This window comes from Rhincodon typus, chromosome 17 (assembly GCF_021869965.1).
Source record: "Rhincodon typus isolate 14 chromosome 17, sRhiTyp1.1, whole genome shotgun sequence".
NCBI classification, from domain to species: domain Eukaryota; kingdom Metazoa; phylum Chordata; class Chondrichthyes; order Orectolobiformes; family Rhincodontidae; genus Rhincodon; species Rhincodon typus.
The window spans coordinates 32,271,796-32,299,357 of record NC_063348.1 but is presented as its reverse complement, the minus strand read 5'-3'; the positions used below and the strand labels follow the sequence as shown (position 1 = coordinate 32,299,357).

General features: G+C 38.7%; 1 protein-coding gene across 1 annotated transcript in view; it reads left to right on the top strand.

Moving 5' to 3' along the window:
• Positions 1 to 27,562, top strand: part of plekha7b (pleckstrin homology domain containing, family A member 7b) — a 419,580-nt gene that overhangs the window by 277,192 nt on the left and 114,826 nt on the right. Inside the window, exons 5-6 of the mRNA XM_048606908.1 lie at positions 7,870 to 7,942; positions 10,318 to 10,418. Of these exons, the coding sequence (XP_048462865.1) occupies positions 7,870 to 7,942; positions 10,318 to 10,418 (174 nt within the window). The remainder of the gene's footprint in view (positions 1 to 7,869; positions 7,943 to 10,317; positions 10,419 to 27,562) is intronic.

Genomic DNA, 27,562 nt, shown 5'->3' with positions numbered 1-27,562 from the left:
TGCTGCTTGGCCTGCTGTGTTCATCCAGCCCTGCACCTTGTTGTCTCGGATTCTCCAGCATCTGCAGTTCCTACTATCTCTGACACAATTAATTAACAGACCTGTTTACAGTGGTATGCGAGAGAAATTAAAATTCATGATATTGTGCCTCAATGGAAAGGAAGTAAAGAGCAGGTTATCTCTTTAACAATGTGACTTTATTTAAACACTGGTTTTGAGGAAACCTGAGGCGAAGGAGGACTGCAACAAATTTAAAATACGTCACTTAGAACGATGCTGCTTGGCCTGCTGTGTTCATCCAGCCCTGCACCTTGTTGTCTCGGATTCTTCAGCATCTGCAGTTCCTACTATCTCTGATTCACTCAGAACGTGTTCTTTTAACTCCATCTAGTGAATGAATCGTACGTATTAAGTAGATGCAGGCTGTATGGACTGAACCATTGTGTACTTAGGGCTAAGATGGACGTATTTTTATGCATTAAGGGAACCGAGGGTTATGCACAAAAAGCAGGAAAGTGGAGCTGAGGATTATTAAATCAGCCTTGATCTCATTGAAGGACAGAGCTTAGTGAATGCTACATCTTCTGGTGTGGTTATCGCATGAAAAGCTTGAGACAGATTGAGAGTGATAAGGAGAGAGAATTTAGATTTGTCACAGTCAGATAGCATGTAATTTGAGACTTTAAGAACTATTTTCGTGTTTTAGCAAGTCCAAACCCCTAAGTAGAAGGATTCTGTATGGTATTCTAGGGATAGTTGGATGTGGATTTGAGAGGTAAAAGCACATTGAAGCAATTGGCAGATGATCACGGGATTCAAGAATGGCTGGTGCTTTGCAAAAGAGGGATGTCATTGGATTTTTTTAAAGGAGGGGATTAATATAGCAGACTGTTGAAGGACGTGAAACAATCCCTGAAAAGTGAGAACTGTTTAACAACATCCGTTACCACGAGGACCAAAGAGGTAAATTTGTTTGAAGGCACAGAATGCGTAAGCATCATGAAAAGAATTAGTGAGGCATAATCTCCATTTCATGAACTTGTTATGAGAATTATTAATAATTATTGGAAAGGCAAAAGAAAGAAAAATTTGTTTTGTATAGCACTCATCACAACCTCAGGATATCCCAACTATTGAAGTAACTTTCCGAGTTGTTAGTGTCGTAATGTAAGCAAAAACAATGTCAACTAACCTATACACAGCAATACCCGCAAACTGCAATGAAACAGAGGAAATAGAAGCAGGATTAGGCCATTCGGCCCTTCAAGCCACTTGTGCCATTCATTATGATCATGGCTGATTCATTGAACTCAATAGTGTGTTCCTACTATTTCCCTCGTATCCTTTGATTCTTTTAGCCTTAAGAACTATATCTATCTCCTTGAAACCTCAACCACTTTCTACAGCACAGAAGTTGATAGGCTCACCATTCTGGTTGAAGAAATTTCTCTTCATCTCAGTCTTAAATGGCCTACCCCACATCCTTGGACTGTGACTACTGGTTCTGGACTCCCTGCCAACTGGGAACACCCTTCCTACATCTACCTTGACTGGTCCAGTTAGAATTTCCTGGGCTTCAATGAGATTACTCTGCATTCTTCTAAACTCAAGTGAATATAGTCCTTACCGATCCAATTTCTCTTCATATTTTCAGTCCTCCCATCTTAAGTATCAGCCTGGTAAACCTTTGTTGTGCTCCTTCCATAGCCAGAAGATCCTCATTCAGATAAAGAGCCAAAACTGTATACAATATTCCAGTCTCTGAATAATTGCAGCAAGTTATCCCTGCTCCTCTTCTGAAGTCGTCTTGCTATGAAGGCCAATACCCTGTATACCATTGCTGCTTGACCACCTGATGCACCTGCATTCTTTTAGTAACTGGTGTACAAGGATACCCAGGTCTCATTGCACTATTCCCTTTCCCAATTTATCGGCATTCAGACAATAATCCACCTTCCTGTTTTTGCTACCAATATTAATAATCTCATTTATCCCCATTATACGTCTTCTTCCGTGTTTTTACCCACTGACTTGGCTTGTCTAAAATAGAAGGAAATCTTCGCTGGGATGTGTTGGTTGCCTGCTCATGTTGACCAGATATGATGAAAACTTCACTAATCGTTGAACATTTCTGTGATAAATTGCATTCAAAATGGCAGATGCAAACTTTTTTTAGAATTGTCAGCGTAGGAGGAGGCCATTTGGTGCATGTGCCAGCTCTTTGGAAGACCTGTCCAAGTAGTCCCAGTCGTGGTTCTGGAAACTACTCCTCTTCCAAGTGTGTGCATATTTATTTTATGTATTATTCTATTGAATTTTCTTATACATATCCTACCTGTTGTACCTTGCAGATCAGAGCTTGTCATTTAAAGCAGACTCTTATCACCCCCCATTGATTCTGCTAGGAATTATGTTAAAATTCTGCTTTCCTAATGGAAGCAGTTTGCCCTCAAAGACAGCACTTCTGAGCATTCTCTCTGTACTGCACTGAAGTGTCAGCCTAGATTCTGAACTCTAGTCCCTGGCGTGGGGCTTGAACGCTTCTGACACTGAGGTGATTGTGTTACCACTGAGCCAAGTGAGAGTGATCATAACTCACATTCCCACCTGTGAAGGTGTATAGTATCTTTGCACTGTAATGCTTGAGGTAGTTATTTAACCGCTAAATACTTTTGAGCTAATGCAACAAAAAGGGAAGCATATAATTTTGGTATGAAATAGCACAATGAAACAATGTTAAAGTATCTAAGTCATCAACAACAGATGAAAACTTGGGCATGTTAGATCATTTTGATAAGTTTGTTTCAGATTCGCCATTCCACTTTAAATATGTGTTACAAAAAGGCATACTGTAAATCTCAATTAACCACCTTACTGAGATTTTGCATATTGAATGATAGGAACTCGGGCATAAAAGTAAACAGAAAAATTTATTTAAAATTTCCTGTTAATTGGTCATAGTTATCAGGATTATATTTATTTGCTGAATTCAGCTGAATTGCATGATGGGCAATATTTTGTATGATGGTGACATTCTTGAGGTGCTGATGTATCTGTTGAAATCAATTTGAAGAGAGCAAAACTTCTTTCTTGTATAATATCGTTCAGAGGGTAGGGATGTCGCTAAGACTTGAACTCACCTAAACGATTTGGAAAAGTATCCATGTTCACATGCCATTAATCCATCAGTCAGATAATGCAGTGCAGTGTAATGCACTAGAGCTATCACTTCACAGGAATACTTGGTCTTCAGTTTGCTCAGAGATGAGAAACAAATGGTATTAGCCTGTGAAAACCCGAGATTGTAGAAGTTTATTGAAAATTAGAATAATGGAAAATAATTGGGACATTTTTAATCCAAGATTAGTATCTTTCCAATTTATTACTACTACTACTTGGCATAGCTGGGAAGCAGAGATGAAGTTGTTTAGCTATTGAGCCAGTAAATTCCAATATAATCTCCTTAACTGAAAGTTACTTGCAATGGTAATTTAGGTGCTTCATTATTCACTGTCAGGAGTAACTCTATTAGTAGAAACCAAGCAAATAAAAACCCAAGCAACTTGAATTTCATTAACATTTACCTGTGTTAGTTTCAGGTTTCATTTTTCTTTGTCTAGTAATTGTGATTTTTAGAAAGTAATCCCAGGCCTGGACTTTACAGATTTTACTCAGTGGGTTTTAAATCTATTACTGATGTTGGCAAGATTCTATTGGGATTGCTATTTAAATTGATCATTACCTTAAAGACGAATTTGATTACTGGAGTAGATATGCCAATTGTTAATTATTTCCCATTGACCTCCAGTATTTACAGGGCTTTATATTGCACTGTTTAATCTGTCAATTTTGGTACAACTGCAACAAGATATCACTGCAGTTTTCTCTTTGTTGCCTCAATGAAACTAGTTTGAGCAGAATCCAAGTGACTTTTCACAATCGAGTGGATTCATGGCACAAGACATTTTGTATGGGTTGGTTCCAAATTGAGCTTTATTGCAGGAATTCATGAACATAAATATTGGACAAAATTGAAAATGTCATATTAAGACTGGATTAAGACTTTTTTAAAATCCTTGATTCCTTTACAAAGCCAATAGTAGCTCATGCTCATTGTTATAATTAGCTGTTTAACAGATCCATTTGTGGTGAAGAGCATATACAGGAAGAGGATTTGATGCTTATAATATTTCATATTGATCAATGTGATTGGGGGGGCATGCATAATGGGATAAAGGTTGTTGAAAACTGTTTTATTGGAGCAACCTTTTACTGATGTGAAAAATCGGCCTAATTTAAGGATTGAAAGATACCACATGAGATATGATTCTCAAAAACTTGCTGCTCCATTTATACTTCTATGCTGTTTTATTTGCAAGTGCAGATCTCATCATTAGCCTCACTGTTACTTTAAACAACCTGCTGAATTTGTACATTTAATTGTTCTTTTTAAAGCTACTAAACAAAGTTTGGCTTCATAATTAATACAAACACCCTTATCACAATGTGATCATTATTATTGCAATGCCAATCCGTGTCTCTAGTAAGGTAACAGTTTAAATTGTTAAGTCTCATTCCTGCAGGTAGTCCAGTATTGTTAGAGATTCACAATGTTTTTCCCTTTTATTTTCTTTATCTTTTTCTTTTGTACCTCATTTGACTGAATTTCGTACTCCTTCATTTGTTTTGTTCTCCTCTGTTAAGCTGATGTATTGTTGATTACAATATTCATGAAGGTCCCAGATGCCATGTGGCTTTTACAAATGCATAGTTCAAGGAAGTTACTGTGCAAAAGCATTTCAAAGTGAAGTCTTGCTAACTCCTTATAGCATGAGTTGTTGGGCTCCAGCAATTTTCAGCACAACATTGGATCAGAATTTATTGCAGATAATGAGCAAATGGTAGTTGCCATTCACTAAACTGTCCTTATCCATTTACTTTCCATAAACATTTTATATGGTGAGTGCTTGCAAGTGGAAGATGCAAATAATTCAGCATGTGTAATATGTGAGAATAGATAAACAACATTGAACAGATTGGGGCATTACTAGTGAAAAGCTCAGGGTCTGAACGAGAAAGTGCAAGTTAAAATAAAGCACGTCTGATCAGGTACCAAAAGCAAACTGGAGCAGAAGAGACAAAAACAGAAATTGCTGGAAAATCTCAGCAGGCCTGGCAGCATCTGTGGAGAAAAACAGAGTGCATATTTTGGGTCCAGTAATGCTTCAGAACTGGGGTAAAAACAAAGCTAAAGTAAATGATATCAATTTAAAAAAAGACTTCAGCAACAATTTGTTCAGTGTAACTTTTTAGTGTAAAAGGTCATTTTAGCCCATTAAAAGGTAGGTATAGAAGTAGGTTATTCAGCCTATCGAGTGCTCCACCATTCAATGAGATCGTGGCCAATTTTTCACATCAGTAAGAGATTGCTCCAATGAAACAGAGGTTTTAAGATCCTTTATCCCATTATGTGTGCCTCCCCAATCCCATTGATCAGTATGATCAATATAAGCACTTCCAGCCTTTTCCTCATAACCCTTGATTACTTAACTGATTAAAAATCTATTTATGTTAGCCTTGAATGTAGGTTGTGACCTAACTTCTACAGTCCAGAAATTCACTACCAGAGAAGTTCCTCCTCATCTCTGTCTTAAAAGAGTGACGGCTTACACTGAGATTATGCCCTCTGGTTGGAGGTTCTCGCACAAGGAGGAAACACCCTTTCTGCATCTACCCTGTCAGGTTCCCCAGAAATCTTGTATGTTTCAATAAGGTTGCCTCTCATTCTCCAAAATTCCAATCAGTACAAGCCCAATCTACTCAATCTCACTTCAACAACAGTCCTTCCAGACATGGGATGAGCCTAATTATCCTTCTCTGGATTGCCTACATGCCAGTTTATCTTTCATTAGATAAGGGGTCCAAAACTGTTCACAGTATTCCAGCTGCTTTCTTAATGCTGCTATTGCTCAACACATGGTACCAAACCTCCTGAGTTTTTCCAGCAATTTCTGTTTTAGTACAGTATTACAGCTGTGGTCTGACTAGTGCCTTGTATAGATTTAGCACAACTTACATACTCCATTCCCTTTGAAATAAAGTCAGAAATGAAACAACACTTGGTTATGGTCCAACAGGTTTATTTGAAGACGCAAGCTTTTGGAGCGTAGCCCCTTTGTCAGGTGAAATGACTCATGCTCTGAAAGCTTGTGTTTTCAAATAAACCTGTTGGACTATAACCTGGTGTGTTGTCATTTCTGACCTTGTCCACCCCAGTCCAACACTGGCACCTCCACATCTTTGAAATAAAGGCCAACTTTCCATTTGCCTTCCCCATTACTTGCTGAACTCGTATGCTAGTTTTTTGAGATTTAAGTATGATGCATCCCAAATCTCTGGTGCTGCAGCTTTCTGCAGTTTTTGTTTCCCATTTAAAGCATAGTCAGGTCCTCTATTCTTCCTGCCAAAATACAAAAGCTTACATGTTCTCACATTCCCACCTGTCAAGTTTTCCCACTCACTTAACCTGTCTATATTCCGCTGCAGAATTTGTGTCTTCCTCACCACTTGGCTTCCCATCTATTTTTGTGTCATCCACAAACTTGGCTATGGTACACTTGCTTCTCTCATCCAAATTATTAATATACATATATAGGCACTCCATTAATTACAGGTAGTCCTCCTGAAAATGTCTCCCTTATTTCAACTCTGTCTTCAATTAGTCATTCCGCTATCCGTGCTAATGTATTACTCCAATACCATGGCTCATACCTTTTTCATTAATCTCTGTCACTGCAAGATGCCTTATTTGCGAAGCTGTTGGGAGGATAGTGCAAATTATACAACAGCTTCTTGATTTTTGTATTTAATCACACATCTGTGCTTATCTGAAGCTTGTATATGACCTGTGAAAAATATTCTCTTGCAGTGTTATGAACCTCTCTTTTTAAACAGTAAATTTTGGTCTTTGTGAAAGTAACTTTTAATTACTGCATTTGGCCTGGAGTATTGCCTGGCAGGAATCTTTAAGTGCCTGTTATTTGTATTTGTTAAAACTGCTGAATCGATGCAGAATTTGTACATTTCTGTTTGATTAAGCATTCTTCCCTTAGGCCAAGCTCTTTGCAGTATAGGTCCATTATTCTTTTAGTGCTTGAAGCAAATAAATATTATGTTAAGCAAGTTTGAGGTTCTTGCCACCTATAGCAGCTTTGAAACATTGATGTTCACTGATCAAGAATGGACAAAAGCTTGGACAGAAAAGAATGGGGTTACAAATTAACGTACAATTCATCCATTGTTCATTTTGTTTAAATTTGTACAAAATATATGGTACAAAGTACACTAACTACTCTCTGATTGCACTATTGTATAATGCTTGTTAAAGTGTATCAGTCCTGCCGCAAGGAAATGTTTGTAAATTTCTCCTAATTGGATGATGGGGTATCATTAGTTTTTCTTGTCATAATTTATTTTTACTGTGATGCAGTATCTGAAACTGTTCAGTGACTGACAAATCAGTAAGATTATCTCCTCTCTTTTCGGTATATTAAGTTAACTGCTTTCCTCATAATTCTAGTTAAGAGTTTGTACTTCAAACATTAACGCGTCTTCCCTTGTAGAGATGCTGATGGATGTGTTGTGTATTTCCAGTTTTGTTTTCTTATTTTGGATTGTGTGGTCTATCTTGAAGTCACTTGCCAGTTGATTTATGACGTTGATGCAATATGAGCTCTCATTTACACCTTGTTGTATTGTAACTTCCAGCTGTCCTTGTAGTCTCTTTTACATGGCAAAGGTTTCAGAACTTTTGTATTTTTTTAAAACCCACTCTTGACTTGATGGGTGATTTCTGGTTTGTACTTGTAGGACAGTTCTGGAATGAGACTGTGGAAACGCCGATGGTTTGCACTTTCAGAATATTGTCTATTCTATTACAAAGGTGAGTACAGACTACCCACTCACAACTTGTAAGAAGAATTCAAATGCAAATTGGGTAAACATATGTTATAAACTAACTGATTGTCACCATTGAAAATATGAGCTAAATGTTGCTCCCAAAATGGGTTACTCACGTTGAGAAATTTCGTAACTCCAACTCTCCTCCATATAACAGGTTATGTCAAATGCAGTTTTCCTTCTAGGGAGTGTGACTGAGTCAGGTCTACCACCTTTAGGAGGCAATTGATATGCAGCGACAGAAACGGTCACGTGCTGAGCCGAGCTGGTGAGAAGGCCTGCCTCGATTCTCTGAGACTTTGACTTACTTCTATAAAAGGCTGTTAGGCCTTCTAGCCCTTGCTCACGCCCCTCCCCACATACCCCACACATGGTGTCTCGCATCCCCTTATCAGAACCCTTAGTGCTGCCTCCTTAACCATTAATCTAGCATCCACAATGGGCAAACCTCACCAACCATGGAGATGTGAAAAATGTTAAACTCCAGGCAATCTACTGGATAAGACTCATGCATACTTGATATAAGAAAGAAAACTCATTCGTTAAGTCCATTTGAATTATAAATCTGCTAATGTTGTCAATCTGTTGCTAAAACAAAACAAAACTATTTAGTAAACACATCAAAGATAGCATGTTAAAATTGTTGATCAAAATGTGAAGGATCCATAAGAAGTTGAGGATCCATAATAGGCTCAATTGTAATTACAGCCCTTGAACATTGGTAATGAAGTTTATTGAAACTACAAGAACAGATGTTAATAGTTTTTCTAAACTACATGAGGTGGCCTGTCAGTGAATGCAGTCCAGCAGCATCTGTATAACACTTTGTAACCAAGAGTAAAGCCCTTGAAATTTAGTATTACTTTCAAATTGCCCAGCAGATTAGGGTTCTATGCTTGTGCATTTCACACCCCACTCCTGTTTAGTTATGGCCATAAATCGAGATGGGACTTGCATTTGAGTCTTGCCTTCCATTTGTAAAAGTCGTCCCAACCCCAAAAAATTCAACCCTGAGTATTACTTGTAAATCATCACACAACATGTCGACAATGATGCTCAAATGCAGTGGTGACTTAAACTGTTTGTGGGAATAGAAAAACATGCAATCAACATGGATTCTCTTCAGTCTTGTAATGTTTATCAAATTAATTTGATAGTATGTACTTACCCAGTGACTTGGGGAAATGCATCATCTTCTGTGTTCTGTAGGTCAGAAGGGATAAGTAAACCAGGGCTGCTGCTTTTGATCACATGTGCAGTAACTATCCATTGGAAAGGGTTGGGACTAGGCTTGGTTTAGTTTTTGAAGTGTACTACCTTAGCACCCATGGTCAAATCGATTGCAGATCCTTGATGTGTACGTGTGGATATTAGCAGAAATCCTTCAGGTCTGCCTGAACTTGTGCAGCCATATTTTTGAATACTTTTTAAGGGATGAAATTAGATAATTAGAGGAGAGAGAAGAACAAGTACTGTCAATTGATTCAGCAATTCATTTTATGTGAACGTTGTAACCTGGTGCCATGATTATGTTTGATTGCTAATTCTGTGTCTGATAAATAGACATCGCAGAGCTAATGGGTAGACCTTGTGTTATCATTGCTGTGCAAATGCTTAATTCATGCAAATGGCTTGAAGAGAGTATGCTGATAACACAAAATAATTGTAATATTTAGTCAGGAATAAAAGCTGACTATTCATCTAATTGTTGCTGTCAAGTGTTTAATAGAATGTGTTTTTACAGTTCACTAAATTATGTTTGTTTTTATCAATGAAAATTAATTTTGACTTGTGCTTTGGTACTTCATGGTTCCTATCTGAATGTGCATGTCAAAGAACTTAACTATTTAAGTTGTATGTAACATTTATACATTGTTTAATGAGACGGGTGGTAATCTTTGTTTTTGGGAGAGGAAATTGTTCTGGGTTTCTTGGTTCTGATTGTTATCACATAGAAAGTGTTGCAAAGTGTATATGACTGTATGATTGATTATTGAATGATGACAAGAATATTGGCTTGCTTTTGATGGCCTCCATGTTAGAATAGTTTTCCTCCATTAACTCTTTACTTATGTGTAGGTAATGTATTTTGTGGCTGCCAGACCTCTGGAATGATACTGTGGTATGGGTCACTTATCTCAATATATGAGGAGCTAATTGGAGAAAATTATTATTTTAATAATTTAAAAACCAATACTTCTGCCTGAAAGAAAGTTTGTCTTTATAAAAATAAGCGGATTGTTGCATTTTGGATGAATTGCTGAAATGTTTCCGTATTGTAAATGTAATCAAGTTTTTCAGCGTGTGAAGTGTATAAACAAGAATTTTTAACATTGCAATTTGTTCTGTTTTACACAGACAGCAGAGAGGAGACTGTACTGGGCAGCATTCCTTTGCCTAGTTATGTAATCTCGCCGGTTGACCCTGAAGATCACATAAGTCGGAAATATGCTTTCAAGGTAAAAAGATGTAGCGTGTAAACAAATCAAAAACATATGTTGGTCAAGTATTTAGTAAATCTCTTAATCATAGCTTTAAAATGATGCGCACACATGCAAAATAAAAACTGAAAGAACTGTGGATGCTGTAAATCAGAAACAAAAACTAGTCACTGGAAAAGCTCAGCAGGTCTGGCAGCATCTGTGAAGAGAAAGCAGAATTAACATTTCGGGTTCGGTGACCCTTTCTTAGAACTCAGATGGGACTTGAACCCAGGTCACCTTGCCCAACAGTAGGGTCATCACCACTGTGCCATGACAGCCTATTGAAGACTTCTAACTAATGGGCAGAAGGCTACAGGTTTGAATCTATGACTCACTTTCTTACAGGGAACTGAATTGTGCATGCACCCTCTGCATTATGCACTGTCTCTCTCTCAACAAATTATAGTTATTTAAATCAGCCTGTTCAGACACATCATGATACCACTTTAAGCAGGTGGACAATGAATCCAGATCATTTAGACCAGCTTTAGGGGCACTACCACTGCACCACAGAAACCTCATAAATTAACCAGCTTTATGTTCATAAACAGAATATTTATAATTGGAAGTAAGTCAGAATCTTTCATTCCTTGTGTAAAAGGAGCGACAGATCCTAACTTTCAGAAATGTTGAACTGATGTTTCAAATGAAATAGTTAAAAGTTCAGATGTTCTTGTTAATTATAACTTAGTCTGGTGTCTTGAAGAAACACTTATTGGGTGACATTTGGATTATATGGTCTATTTCATCCATCCCATGTAATTTTGATACCTGTACGCTACAATATAAACTCTCCCACCATGCTGTCAACCATGTGACATTCTAAACCAATCAGAGTCAACTTGCCAACTGGTCAGCAAGCTTTTCTCCTAAAGTACAAGTTGTTGTGATGATTTGAAAGTTAGTATTCTTGTGTTGACCGTGATGGGTGCAAGACATAAAGTTGCACTTAAGTTCTGAAAAAGACATTTGTTGAAATTTGTTGTCAAGCACTCGAGACAGACGGAAGAGCCCAAGATTCAATGGGAGTAAAAAACAATCCTGCATGATTGGTTCATAAATTGATTCTGATTGTTTGAGGAGTTACCATGGTGAATGCACTGTTGTTCTGTAAGCTTTTGTTTTAGTTCAAAAATGGTATGATGTTTCGACATTAGAGATAGTAGGAACTGCCGATGCTGGAGAATCTGAGATAATAAGGTGTACAGCTGGATGAAAACAGCAGGCCCAGCAGCATCAGAGGAGCAAGAAAGCTGATGTTTCGGGTCTGGACCCTTCTTCAGAAATGGGGGAGGGGAAAGGGACTCTGAAATAAATAGAGAGAAAGGGGGAGGCGGATGGAAGATGGATAAAGGAGCAGATAGGTGGAGAGGAGACGGACAGGTCAAGGATGCGGGGATGGAACCAGTAAAGGTGAGTGTAGGTGGGGAGTTAGGGTGGGGGTTGGTCAGTCAAGGGAAGACGGACAGGTCAGGGAGGCGGGGATGAGGCTGGTAGGTAGGAGGTGGGGGTGGGGGCTGAGGTAGGAGGAGCGGATAGGTGGGAGAAAGGACGGACAGGTAAGGGAAGCGGGGACGAGCTGGGCTGGTTTTGGGATGCGGTTGGGGTCGGGGAGATTTTGAAGCTTGTCAAGTCCACATTGATACCATTGGGCTGCAGGGTTCCCAAGCGAAATATGAGTTGCTGTTCCTGCAACCTTTGGGCGGCATCATTGTGGCACTGCAGGAGGCCCAGGATGGACATGTCGTCCAAGGAGTGGGAGTGGGAGTGGGAGGGGGAGTTGAAGTGCTTCGCGACTGGGAGGTGCAGTTGTTTGTCACAAACTGAGCTTAGGTGTTCCACAAAACGGTCTCCAAGCCTTCGCTTGGTTTCCCCGATGTAGAGGAGGCCACATCGGGAACAGCGGATACAGTATACCACATTAGCAGATGTACAGGTGAACATCTGTTTAATGTGGAAGGTTTTCTTGGAGCCTGGGATGGGGGTGAGCGGGGAGGTGTAGGGGCGGGTGTGGCTCTTCCTGCGGTTGCAGGGAAAATTGCCGGGGGTGGTGGGGCTGGTGGGGAATGTGGAGCGGACAAGGGAGTCACGGAGAGAGCGGTCCCTCCAGAAGGCAGATAAGGGTGGGGAGAGAAAAATGTCCTTGGTAGTAGAGTCAGATTGCAGGTGGCGGAGGATGATGCGTTGGATCCGGAGCTTGGTGGGGTGGTACGTGAGGACGAGGGGGATTCTGTTTTTGTTGTTATTGCAGGGAGCGGGTGTGAGGGATGAGTTGCGGGAAACATGAGAGATGCGTTTGAGGGCGTTTTCGACCACTGTGGAGGGGAAGTGTGGTCCTTGAAAAATGAGGACAGGTTTTGACATGTTTCTTTTACAAGACTGTGCACATGAATTATAGCTTTGAACAAGTGTAGATGAGACACGCTGTGAGACTGACTGACTGACAGACAATATTAAATTGTTTGATAGTGCAATTCCTGGCACAGTTGGGATTATTCAGGAAGTGTATTCTTCATGGCACTGCTCCGACCAGCCAGAGTCGACTTTCCAAGCAATCAGCACCCTTTACGCATGCTGTATAAATCATTACTCCCTTGGAAATCAGACATTTTCTCCATCTGTCCTCGAATGCAGGTTGAAAAGCTTTAACAACACATCTCTCTTTCAGCAATAGCAAATAGTTAGATTTTAGAACATGATACTGCAAGCAGTTGTGGAGACTTCGAAGATAAATTTATTTAAGGGAAATATGGCTAAACACAAAGGAGAAAAGAAATAGCATGATATAGTGTTGGACAAATACGGGCCAGAGAACGCTTATGTGAAACATCAGTATTATCATTGACCCCATCAGCCAAATGTCTTACTTCTGTGCTGCAAATGATGTTAGGCAGTGTATTGCCCTTACTGGAGCAAATTAAGAGAGAGTTGGGGATTACAACTAGGTTGCATTATTCCTACACTAATTCTGTCACAAATTTAATGCTTATTGTCACCTTCACAAAAATGTGCATATGTCATTCTGTCTGTGCAGGTAGGTAGGTGCCCATCTCTCAGAATTTGGCACAGTGCTGAGAGGCATTAAGTATTTCACTTAAAGCATTGTTCACTCCTTTTCGTTTTCCCTAAAATAGACTGCCAGATAAAAAGATTTTGCCATACTCTGATTAAATCTACCACACTATCAATGTTTCCTTGGGTATTCTGACTGATGATTGGTAAAGAGAAAGGTAAAACAAAGACTGTAAATTATAAATTAAATTCATTTGTCTGATATTTAATAAAATACTGTGATTTTCCAGCATATTGTGTTTGTCATCTCTTCAACTTGGTTTCATGTTTTAATCAAGATCTGTAGCTCGAGTTGAGGTTGGAATTGTTTGTTGGTTTGCCGAGCAGTCTGGTTTTCATGCAAACGTTTCATCTCCCTTCTAGGTAACATTGTCAATGTTGTGTGCCCTCCGTTGAAACGCTGTAGCTCAATCCCACTCTGAATGTCTCTGGTCTGGTCTGTCATGGTGGGCAGTCTTGTTTCCGGTTTGGTATTGAAATTAGGGAGAGTTGGTCACGCCATTTTGCTGTGAGTTGGTGTTCATGTATCCTGGTGGCGAATTTCCTGCTGGTCTGTCCTATGTAGTGTTTCTCGCAGTTGCTGCAAGGTATTTAATATGTCACATTTGTGCTGCTCATTGTGAGTATGGGATCTTTTATCTTTGAGAGTAACCTGCAAAATGTGGCTGTTGGTTTGTGTGCTATCCTTATTCCAAAAGGTCAATGGAGTCTTGTAGGGAATTCTGATGTGTTTCTGACATAGAGTAGGGTGGCCAGTGTGTTGGAGCGTACAGTGCCTTCTTGGTGTTGGTTGTTTGTTTGCCAGGCATTGGCAAACAGTTACACTCCAAGATGAAAAACCCCATACCCACAATGAGCAGCCCAAGTGTGACATATAAAATACCATGCAGCAACTGCAAGAAACGCTACATAGGACAGACCAGCAGGAAACTTGCCACCAGGATACGTGAACGTCAACTCGCAACAAAACGGCACAACCAACTGTCCCTTGTTTCAATACACGCTGACATAGAAGGGCATCAATTTAACTGGGACAAAGTTACTGTACTAGGACAAGCGAGACGAAGACAAACACGAGAATTCCTGGGGACCTCGTTTTCCTCCCCCGAAGCAATTAACAAACATGTCGAAATAGAACCCATCTACAAACCACTACGGTACAAAACCAGAAACAAGACTGCCCACCATGACAGACCGGACCTTATAAATTCAGAGTGGGATGGAACAACAGTGTTTCAATGGAGGCTACGCAACATTGTTGATATCACCTAAAAGGGAGACAAAAAGTTTGCATGCAAACCAGTCAGCTCTGCAAACTACCAACAACTTCAACTTGATTATCTGTCAGAAATCTCCACCACGCTCAGACTATTACAAATGAAATAATTTAGCTACTTTTGCATTTGTGACTCTGGCATCACATTTTTGCAATTTGTTCTATGTGAAATCTGCAACATGAACCCAGTTTGAATTATATACAAATCTATAGACTAAAACTGCCCATTAAATTGGCAGTTGGAGGGGAGAAATAGAGTACTTGGTTGTGAAATAGAAAGTATTGTATCAATCACTGGTGAGTAGCTTTAAATTGGAGCTAAAAGACATTAGTAAAGTCGAAAAGAGAGATTTATTCAGTATTAAAATTTGTTCTTGACTTGATACGTTTGCTGATACTAATGCCTGAAGTGGGGAATATGTTTCAATTCCCTAATGAGCACAAATTTTAGAAAACATATATTTTAAAAGAACAATAAGGAGTAATATTACTCCATAGAGTAGAACAAAATCATGGACAAGGAGATGAATATGTGCAACTGAAATTTGGCAAAGACAATTACACACTGCCAGGAACATTGAGGGAAGGAGGTCAATGATCAAAAGTTATCTGAGCTCTTTGCTTTACTGATAAACACCGTCTTGATCATGACTTTAGCTGCAGTAGTTAGGATTAGTCCAAATAAACAGAATGCATTGCAGTTTCTCGGGCAGCCACATTGCAGGAAAGTATTTAGTGGCAAATCCAAAAGACTATGGCTCGTTTTATTGGTTTTTGATAACTTATAATTAACAGCATTTACTTTGATATTCGTTGCAATGAATTTGCGTAATTAATAGGAATCAAATTTAATTATCCCTCTACTGTGTTACATTGGTGTCAGAGGTTGGTATATTGATGTTATTTAGCACAAGGACTGTGCTTCAGATGTTAGTACCATTCCAATACAAATCTCCAACAGTTTGTTGCCACTTGATCTGCATGTTGGCCTGGTGGCTTCATGCTACTGGCCAGGTGCATTAACTATGCAGAGCAGATGAGACTGTTGATCACTTAGAAATTCTCATTCAGGTTGAAGTATTCTGATCACAAACAGCTGTTTTAGTTTGTTGAATGCAATGTCAATAATAGGAAAATTAAAATTGAGCCATTGATATTCAATTTATTAAATGAAGAAAATCTGTTAGTTCTGTTTATTTTGAAAGACTTGCATTAGAGCAGGAATAAACCTTTTTGCCTCTTGGAGATCAAGTACCTTGAAAAATTGTATTCCGATTGAGATGGAGATGACTCATTTGAACTTGGTGCGTTCTATTTGAATAACTGTACTTGCTTGGTTTGATGAATGTCTTTGGATACTGCACATCAGATTAAGTAGATTTTATTGTTGACCACTGCCCATTATGTTGAGAATGACGTGATGATTATGCAGTTTGCCATCAGCATTTCATTTTTTAAAAGGGAGGGGAGCAAGGGAAAATCCTTTGTTCTAGCCAATACATGTTTGCTAATAGAAGAGTTCATGGCAGTATAATCTTTAAAGATTGAAACAGGGCAGTGAACCTATTTCTAGCTTGGATCTTGTATGCTTATTACTACAGCATGACATTGATTTGATTTTATAAATTTAAGCTGTACTTTGAGCTATAAAAATGTGCTTTAATCAATGCAGATGTTTTTTTAACGGATTAATTTAAAGTGTTAAAAATTATAACATCACCAGGCAGAACAGCTAAAGCACAATTGACTGCTGACCTCGGTTGTAATTTCCTGAATGGCTGTCAGTTCATGTTAACAACTTCCCTGATGGAGCTTAGTTTTAACTGTGTGATTATGGAACGAGTTTCCATTGTTGGACAAAGGATTGAAATATTGCTGCAGTCCGAGTTGTCGTGATGGGGTGAGGTTGCTGCCAGTCATCTGTGTTTAATGAATCCACACATGGACCATCTTTAATGATATGCAGGAAGAAATTGCAAAGCCGAAGACAACATTGTAGAACAATCTATTGGAAATGAAAAAAAATTACCATTGTCGGTGAGAATGTGCATATATTTACAGTATTTAGGACATCATTGTTGTAGTTTGGTTCAGTGTAATGTTTCAGTGAAGGCTTAACAAATATTGACCGTAAACAGTGATTATTATTAGTGTAAGCAGTGGGTGTCAGCTATAAAGGTATGAATCAGGTAAGCAAAGGCCAGAAATTTCTGATGTAAGTTGAAATTATTCCTGAAGACAGTGATGCTTATGTGCTGTTCATTGTGATGTTTCCTGTATATTTTTATTAATTTGAAATGTTGATTATCATTGTTCCTATTTTTGCTAATAGATCTTCATTGCAAAAAAAAATCCTTCATCTTGTTTCCCTCTTTAAAGCTCATTCTTGCCAAGTACAATCCCATGGTGCCAGCCAGTATCCCAGCTATGTGTCAACTCTCATTATGGAACTGTTGGATGGCTGTTTGTTCTCCTGTCTGCGTCCACATCCGCAGACATGCACCTTTCTGTTAGGACTCGTCAGATTGCATTTAGAGGTCCTGATTATTTTATGCAACCTTCAGTAGTTTGAAATGAGCTTCAATTTTGTTCAATCTTTGTTTTTGACATTAAATTGCATTTGCATTGATACACAAATTTCAGATCAAATCAAAACTTAAAGGTTTCATGCTCCTCAATTCCACAGCTTCGTTAGAGCTGTCTTCACTCTAGATGAAAGGAAGTGTGGAAATTAAATGCAAGGTTTCAGTTTGACAACTTATTTGTGGATATGAATGCAAGTGAATTGCAAATTCATATAGTCTTATTCTGAAATAGATGGAGGTGATGGAAATAGTTCAGAAAATGGTTATCATTTAAGGTTAATTATTTACCAAAATAAATGTCAGTTATTTTCTATTCTTCAAAACAATACTAAAATATGTGATAGATTGGCTGAGAGGTGTAAAGTTAATATCATTATCACCATGTAGTCTAATTGCTCCCATTGATTCTGTGTACCTTTAATTCGGGAGCCTTTAGTTGTGGATCATTTACAAACTAGATTAAAAATAATCTGTTAAACTGTATGAACATTCACTTAGCAGAGCAGGAATTGGGTATGAACAAAGGAATAATCACAGTCAAATATAGAGGTGAGATAATTTTCTCTTTTCTCTACCAGTATCTATAAGGTTTGTGTAATATTAATGAAGAAATAGAGTTTCTATCAAAGATAACGATATAATCATAGGGATCTTTATAGAATGGGTAAATCAAGCTCCCAGAAGTTGTTTTGATGACCAGTGGGATTACACTAGTGAAATAGTTAGATGGTTGTCTGTAACCAGCGTGGATGTGGTGGGCTGAAGTGCCTTTTTCCTGTGGTGTACATCTCTGATTCTGACTCTGAGCTCCACAAATATGTCTGAGGAAAATTCCTCGAAAAATAGAACCAACCGGGAAAAGAGCATATTCATTTAAATCTTGTCTTGTGTCACGAAACAGGGTTCATTAGTAACTTCTCAGGAAGGAATCTTTCAGGGAAGAAAAATTGTTATCATCAATAATTTGACATAATTTCACACTGGGCTAAGAGTGATGTAGCAAACTGCAAAATAAAGTCTTTTACTTAATAGTAATGTAGTTCTATACATTTGAGGGATGTGTTAGCTAAAATAGATTGGGGAAATTAGTTTTGGAAATTACAACACATATAAAAAATGGTGAACAAATAAAGACAGATTTTGTGATTCCCCACAAATCTCTCTTCCATTTGAGAAATAAAATCTATTTTCTTGTGAAGTTTTATTGTACTGAGCAGCCAGTTGGTACTCATGACTATAGGCAGAAAGAGAGATGAGGTCCTGCTAAGGACATTCAGAGAATTAGGTAGGAAGTTGAAAAGCAGGACCTCTAGAGTTGTAATCTCAGGATTACTCCCTTTGCTATGTGCTGGGAGAGAAAGAAATAGGAAAATGATCGTGTTAAACGAGTGGCTAAAGCGCTAGTGTAGGACTGAGAGCTTTAGATATCCGAATCATTGGGATCTCTCCCAGGGCAGGGAGGACCTGTACAGGAAAAGATGGTTGCACCTAAATTGCACCAATATCCTTGCAGGGAGATTTCTTAGTACTGTTTGGGAGGGTTTAAACTAGTGTGGCAGGAGGGTGGGGAATCAGAGTAGTAGGTCAACAAGTGGTATGGTTGACAAAAATGTCGCTATGAAGTCAAGTAAGTCAAACAGGCAGAACCAAGTTAAACACAGGGGGACTGGTGATCTGAAGTGTACTTCAATACAAGAAGTATAACAGGCAATGCAGATGATCTTAGAGTCTGGATTAGTACATGGGACGATGATGTGGTATCCATTACAGAAATTTGGTTGAGAGAAGGGCTGAACTGGTAGCTCCATATTCCAGAGTTTCGATGTTTCAGGCGTGATAGGGAGGGATGTAAAATGGGTGGGTGAGTTGCATCACTGATTAAGGAGAATGTCATAGCTGTACTAAGAGAGGACATCTTGGAGGGCCCATCCTTTTGAGGCCAGATAGGTTGAATTTAGGAATAAGAAAGGTGCAGTCACTATGATGAGGTTATACTGTAGGCCTCCCAATAGCCAGCGGGAGAAAGAGGAACAGATGTGTAAACAGATCATAGAAGATATAAAAACAACAGGTTTGCTGTTGTGGGTGATTTTAACTTCCCCCAGTTTTGAGTGCTCAGGGTTTAGATGACGCAGAATTTGTTAAGTGTGTCCAGGAAGGTTTCTTGAAACAATATGTAGATAATGCAACTAGTGAAGGGGCCGAAAGGCCTTGAATTTGTGAATGAGCCTGAACAGGTGATTGAAGTTTCAGTGGGGCGAGTATTTTGGGAACATTGATTCTAATTCTGTAACTGTTAAGATAGTTATTGACAAGGATAACACTGGTCCTAAGTGAAAGTGCTGTAATGGGGGAAGGCCAATTAGAGAGCAATATTAGGCAGGAACTGGAGAAATTAGATTGGGTGTGGCTGTTTGAGGGTAAATGCCAGTTGATAAGAATTCAGGACCAACATGTTCCTGTAAGGGTAAAAGGGTATAAGGATGACAAGAGAAAGTTTAGTTAAAAAGAAAAAAGGAAGTATATGTAAGGTTTAGGAAACTGAATCAAGCAAGGAATATAAAGGAAGCAGAAAACTTAAGCAAAAAATTAGGAGGGCTTGAAAGGACCCTGAAATGTCCTTGGAAAATAGGATTAAGGTGAATGCCAAGGCATTTTATATGTATCTTAGGAGCAGGATGGTAACCAGGGAAAGAGTAGGTCCACTCAAGGACAAAGGAGGGAATTTATGCATGGAGTTAGAAGTGGGTGAGATCCTTAATGAGTACTTTGCATTAGCATTCACCAAAGAAAAGAATGTGGATGATGGTGAGATTAGGGAGGGGAATGTTGATATTCTGGGGCATCTTGATATTAAGAACGAGGTGGTGTTAGGTGTCTTGAAAAACTTTTAGATAGCTCTGTCCCGAGGTCCTGATGGGATCTATTGCAGGATATAGAAGGAGGAAAGGGAGGAGATTGGTGGGACCTTGACTGTCTGCTGTAATCCTATTTTCAGGCACTTGGCCTGTGGTCTTGTATTGATAAAGAGATGAGTAGAATCTGACCACCAGACTAGCAAGAAATATAAAAACACATTGTAAGAGCTTCTGCAAGTATTGCTAAATGTACACATTTTGTAGAAACGTTTTTCATTTTTCATTCATCAGGTTAGTTTGCAAGAATACCAATTTAAAGGGAAAACCAACATTTAATTTGCATGAAAGGTGTGAGCTAATTGATTTGTAAATGGTGTCTGACTGGTCAAAGCTTTTGCACAGAGAATGCACCAGTTAATAATGTTTGCTTCAATAATATGTATTTTTTTTTCAGTCATATTCAAGTTCTGTACAACTATTCCTACAATTCCTTTCAAAAAAAAATAGCAGAAGTGAATGTTGGTTTCTCAGACTGAAGAATTGCAATGGGGAGTAAATAAATAGCAGAGATAATGAAGAAGTTTATGGGTTGAATTTTACCACGGGTCTTTAGTCGAGCTGAAAGTTAGATGATAAGAGCATGAGATCTGGGAGCAGAAGTAGGTGATTCAGCCCATTGAGTCTGCTCCAACATTCAATGAAATCATAACTCAACTGATAATCCTCAGGGCCACTTTCCTGCCTTTTTCCCATTGTTGTGGCTTTTACAGATCATATTTTTATTTATTCTTGTTTTAAGGAAGTGATCTCTCACTGAAACCCACACATACAGTTGCTGATTTTGCTTTAGCAATAAATGGAAAAGAAATGAAGATAAAATAGAAAATGCCAAACTATCTACTTAAAATTCAATTTAAACACAGAGTAAAAATATAATCCCATTAATACCAACATATTCATTTATAAATTGAAGTGCATCAATAGAGGAAGGAGTTAATGTTTAAGTTGTTGGATGGGGTACCAGTCAAGTGGGCTGCTTTGTCCTGAATAATGTTGGGCTTCTTGAATGTCCTTGGAGCTACACTAATCCAAACAAGTGGAGAGTATGCCATTGTGGTCTTGACTTGTGTTTGGTAGATGGTGGACAGGCTTTGGGATGTTTGGTTCCATTCTGTTTCTGGTCAATGGTAACTCCCAAAATGTTGTTTGTCAGGGATTCAACATTGAAAATATTATTAAACATTAAGGGGAGATGGTCATTTCCTGGCATTTGCATTATCCAATTGTTACTTGCTGCTTATCAGGTCAAGCCTATATGTTATACAGATCCTGCATGGGCATGGAGTGGTTCAGTTTCTGGGGAATGGTGAATGGTGCTGAACATTGTACAATCATTAAGCAAACCCACTTTTAACCTTATGGTGGAGGGAAAGTCATTGATAAAGCAACTAATTGATGATTACTGAGGAACTGGTACTAAATTTACAGGGCGGCCACGGTGGCTCAGTGGTTAGCACTGCTACCTCACAGTGCCAGGGACCCGGGTTCGATTCCAGCCTCGGGTGACTGTCTGTGTGGAGTTTGCTTGGTGTCTCCGTGGGTTTCTTCCGGGTGTTCCGGTTTCCTCCCACAGTCCAAAAATGTGCAGGGTAGGTGGATTGGCCATGCTAAATTGCCAATAGTGCCCAGGGATGTTTAGGTTAGGTGGGTTAGACATGGGAAATTAGGGGAATGGGTCTGGGTGGGATGCTGTTTGGAGGGGTGGTGTGGACTTGTTGGGCCGAATGGCCTGTTTCCACACTGTAGGGTTTCTATTTCTATGATCACAATGATTGACCTCCAGTAGATACAACCATTCTACCTTTGTGTGAGGTATGACTTCAACCAGTAGTGTTTTCTTCACCTGATTCCCATTAGCTACCTTTGCGCGGGCTCCTTGATGCCAGGCTGAGATAAATGTGTGCCAATAGTTGGGTGTGTTTCCAACCCTCTTCTGCTATACTGTGAGGCAGGTATCCCACAGTTCCAGGATTTGGATCCAGTGCCATTGAAGAAACAATATGTTTCCTAATCGGGATGTTTGTGAGTTTGCAGTGAGCTTGAAGGTAGTGTTGTCCAGATGTGCCTGCTGCTTTTTTTCCTTCTAGGTGATAAGCGTCACAGTTTTTAAAGGGTTTTTCAATGATCCCTTGGAAAATTGCTGCAGTGCATCTTGTAGATGGTACATAATGAAGTCGTCATGTTCTGGTCGTAGTGGGAATGATGCTTAAGGTGTGGAATGGGATGCTGATCAAGTCAATTGCTTTATCCTGGTCAAGGTTCTTGAGTGTTGGAACTGCACATATCCAGGTAGTGGAGAATGTATCATCAAACTTTTGATTTGTATCCTGTAGATGATGGAAACATTTTTGCCATCTGGAGGTGAGATAATCCCAGCCTAGTATTGGCTAGGTAAATTGCTGGCCAACAGTGTTGCACACGTGTGAGAACACACGCATGTACATGCATTCTGGGACTCATCAATGATCATGCTAGTGAATGAGGGAAGTTAGCTGCATATGAACTGAAAACAAAAAAAACTGCTGGAGATCAAAACAGGTCAGGCAGCATCCATGGAGAGATATAATCTCCATGAGTCTTCAGAGCTGAAGTCAAGTGTGGAGGCGGCAGAATTTATACGATGGTGTTGGGGGGGTTTGCTGTTGGAGAGCTGGGGGAGAAAGGATGCAGATAGTGCAGATGAAGTGATTGGAATGTGAGAATGGCAGAACAATAGTGTGTCTAACTTCCAGACTGGAAAGAACAGACAGCCTACTGGGGTAGGGGAGAAGAGAGAGGGTGACAGACAATGTAACAAGCAAAGCTAAACGAAAGGGAAGGAATGAGTTTACAATTTGAAGATGTTGAACTCCATATTGAGACCAGGAGGTTGTAAACTGCATAATTTGAAAATGAGATGTTGCCCCTCCAGCTCATTAGATGATTGCAGCATGCGAGTAAGACGCTGTGTTAAAATGACCTGCAACAGGAAGGTCGAGGTCATGCTTGCACATGAACCAGAGCTGCAAATGGCCATTGACAGGCACTTCAGTGGCAAGTAATCCAGTCCATGTATCACTCCAAGCTTGGTTGCTGCATCTGAGAATGAACTGCTTCCTTATCTGAGGCATTGCAAATAAAACTGACTGCCATATGATCATCAGTGAATATGCCCACTTCTGAATTAATGGTGATGGGAAGATTGTTGATGAAACAACTGAAGATAGTTGTGAATAGAAAACCACTGAGGATCTCCTGCAGTCATGTTGTGGTGTTAAAATGATTAATCTTTGGCAGCCATGTTCATCTTGTCTTGTACTAGATATAGCACTGGTCAATGGAAAGTTTAGCCCCAGTTCCCATTGACTTCAACTTTAGTAGGGCTCCTTGCTGCTCATTCAGTCAAACATAGTCTTGATGCCAAGATAATCACTGTCATGTGCCCTCATGAGTACCCTCTTTTCCTTCTCCATTTCTGGACTAAGGATGTAATGAGATTTGGAGTTGCATCATCCCAAAAGAACCCAAACTGAACATTGGTGATCATGTTGTTGGCCAATGAACTCACTGAGTAGCACTGCCAATAGCATTTTTTTAATGTATAATAAATAATTCTTGTTGAGTGCAGAAACCAGAAAATCAGGTAAATTGGGGGACTGTGCTACTGTCTTTTTTTTTAAGAAAAGACTTGAATGTTTGTTGCAACTCCAGGAATAGTGGGTCTGATTTATCACAGTTGATCGTAATAGTGGTAACATTAGTGGATACTGCAGATCAGGACGATACAGATAGCGGCAGAATACTTTACAGAGGCCCAGTTTTGATTGTTTGATCTGTTCTGAATCTGCCCAATATAGTATTAAAATGCCATGTCCATGTACATCAGGCTGCCACTTCGACAAGTTTATTTGATTTCCAGGAAGACACGTCCCAAAACCATCACCGTAAAATACTACAACTGGAATACCTAGTGAATTCAAGCATTGTTTAAGTTCAGTGTTGTGTGGTTTTAAGCAATAGCCTGGCAATGTGTCAGAAAAAGGCTAAACATATCAAACAGTTGCTGCTTGCTGAAGGCTCATGTTCAGGTAAACATCAGTGATCTGTCTCAGTAAAACAAACATTTCTAACTTATTAATGGCTTGGATTTAGAAACTTGATATAACCTTGTTAAATTTGTAGATGATACAAAGATAGGAAGGACAGAGAATTTGGAAGCTAATTGAACAGTTAACATAAAACAATTTAAATGAAATATATTTGGGTGTAAAAATTGCATGTAAAATTTTTCTGTAGCTAGAGGAAGGTTAATTGAATTATGTTGAAATAGCTATGATCAAAGTTTAAAAACCAAGAATTTCTGATTAATTAATGTTAACTATATCCAACCAATGCAGAACAAACAACAAAGTGATTTAGTATTAAACTCCAGAGTCAAAACAGAGCAATGATAATGAGTGCGAGTTGTGTTCAAGGGAAACATCCACGCACCACATGCAGAGTCGAAAAGAATCACAAGGCTAGTTGTTATTGCCAAAGCCCCAAACTGCCACGCTGTAGATCACCGAAGGCTGCAAGTGCACAACATGTTCCATAATACAGGTATTTGTGCCGAGACAAAATAGTTAACATCTCGTGTAAAAGGTCATTGACTTTGTTATGCTCTTCACGGATGCTGACAGACGTGCAGCGTGTTAATTTTTTATGGTAGTTTTCCGGAATTTTCAGTATATGACATTTGTTTGAGTTATCAGGAAAGGTTTAAGAAATTTGAGCTTTGTAATCCTCCAAAGTAACACCTAAGAAATAATATACAAATACATGGTAGTTCATAGTTATGTTTAAGAAAGGAAAGCTAGAACATTACTTCAAGTTGCATATATAGGGTATATTGCGTATATACCTATTAAAACTGTAAAAGAATACTTTGGACCAGTATCAGCAGGAGTTTTGCCATTGAATAAATATTTAACACTTGGGTTAGTTTCCCAGATAGTGTAGTAGAGATGAAAACTTGAGACACTTCCAAGAACAATTTGAATGCATCAGTTGTTGAGATTTTTAGGGTATTTCTGGAAAGATGCATAATAAAAGCAAAAAAAATCTTTGCTTTTACACTTAAAAGCTTTTACTCTGAATTGTGCCTCAACCTGTATCTCTGAAATGTTATAAAATTGAACACTGAAAAATCCAATTTTCTTTGAAGTGTTTAGGTTTGTTTGCTATGTATCTGATAAAGATAGTGAAGCAGCATATATTAATATGGAGAAAAAATGCTGAATTGTGTTGGCACATGAAGCTAAAAAGGTTAGTATGCAGGCACAACTAGTTATTAGAAGTCAAACGAAATGTTGTCATTTATTGTAAAGGGAATGGAATATAAAAGAAGGAAAGTTTTGCTACAGTTGTATTGGCATTGGTGAAACAACGTCTAGAGTACTGTGTACAGTTTTGACCTCCTTACTTAAGGATGCCAATTGTAGTAGAAGGTTCTTGCAGAGCAGGTTCACTTGACTGATTCTTAGGCTGATGGAGTTATCTTATGAAGCAAAAGTAGACTGGTTGGGCCTGTATCATTTGGAGTTTAGAAGAGTGAGAGGTGATGTTATTGAAAGATATAAGATCCCGAGGGTCTTTAGAGGATGGATGTTGAATTGATAGTCTTTGAAATTCCCTTTCCCAGGGACAAATGGAGGCAAGGTCATTGAATGTTTTAAGGTTGAACTTGATATATTCTTGACTATCAAGTGAGTCAAAGCATATGGGTTAGACAGGGAAATAGAGGCCATGCTAATTTAGCCAAAATTGTAGCAAAAGCAGAGTATGTTTGAAGGGCTGAATGGCTGATTGCTGCTCGTTTGTTCATAGCTAAAAATATTGAAGGGTGTTAAAGAAGGGAATTGGACCCAATAATAATCATTTCTTTTAAAAGAAAAAGTGACTGTGAAAATGGGAGTTGTATACAGGTTGGCTGATAAGCGATCATTAGTAAAGATCATCTCACATGGAATTAGAGGAAGCCCTCAGACATGATTTAAAATTTCATTGGGGGTAGTGAGACTCAGGATAAGGCGAATGCATTTTGAGCTGGAATGTGATATTTGATAGTCCTCTGATTTATAATAGCCCCTTAATTAAAGAAATATAGAGCTGTACATCCAAGTTTACAAATGAAATCTAATTAGCAGGAACAGTAAGTTGTGTAGATAGGAAACGGAAATGGCAAAGGAATATAGATTCACTGATAGGATACAACTGTGGCACGTGGTAGTCAATGTATGAAAATGTGGGATAATCCACTGAAGCTTAGTATTGTTTTAATAAATCTGCAGTATATTCTTACAGTGCTATCCAGGACTGAATGCAATATTCCAACTGGGGCCTTGTTGAGGCACTGTACAACTGAAGCATAACCTCCTTCCTTTTGCATTCCAATTCTCTAGATATCACAGCTGCCTTCTTCACAAATATTTTTCAAAATCAAAAAATTACTAATCTGAAATAAAGACAGAGATGACCTTGCAGAAATGCCAACAGTCCTCTTCAGAGAAGTTGCCTGACCTGAATGTCTCCAACATTTGCTTTTATTTGTGTTTATCTGTGACATTGTTGGAGTGCTATAGTCAGCCAAAACCATTTCTAGCTGGTAATTTGTAGTGATCAAGTGTCTCCTTTCTCCTATTTACATGTTCATCTGTAATTATTCTAGCCAGGTAGTTGCTGCATCGTGAAATTTTCCTCTTTCTGCCTGGGCATAGTTGAAAGCATTTGACACTGAAAATTGATCTAAAATGATTTAACTTTCACTTGGGATATTGCTCAGGGTACCTGAGCAAATACTGAGTTTGCACACAGTATTATTGATGGTGCATATTACATTGGTATTGCAAAGTGCTTCAGGCTTTTGACTGCCAGTTCTGTGCTAATTCATGCTGGATAAAATAGAACATTCTCCCAGTTTGCAGTGGAACTTCAGATGTATTGAAGATCATTCCAAAAATATATGTAGAGAATATAATGCAGGCCTCAGAAATGACTAATTTGCTTTATGCATAGATATTCAGTACTGATGTTAAATCTGGAATTTGTGTAATCTTTCATCCACAATTGTAGGTTTTTGAGAAAAATTTCACAGCTTGTATTATATCTAAAAGGAAACACATCATTTTCTCACGGGACTTAAAATAATGCTTTCGTAGACAAGTTTGTGATTGAAGTGTTAAACTGAAAAGAACAGTAGATACTTGTTTCTTCTGTATTTATTGGCGATCTTGTAAAAGTACTTTCAAC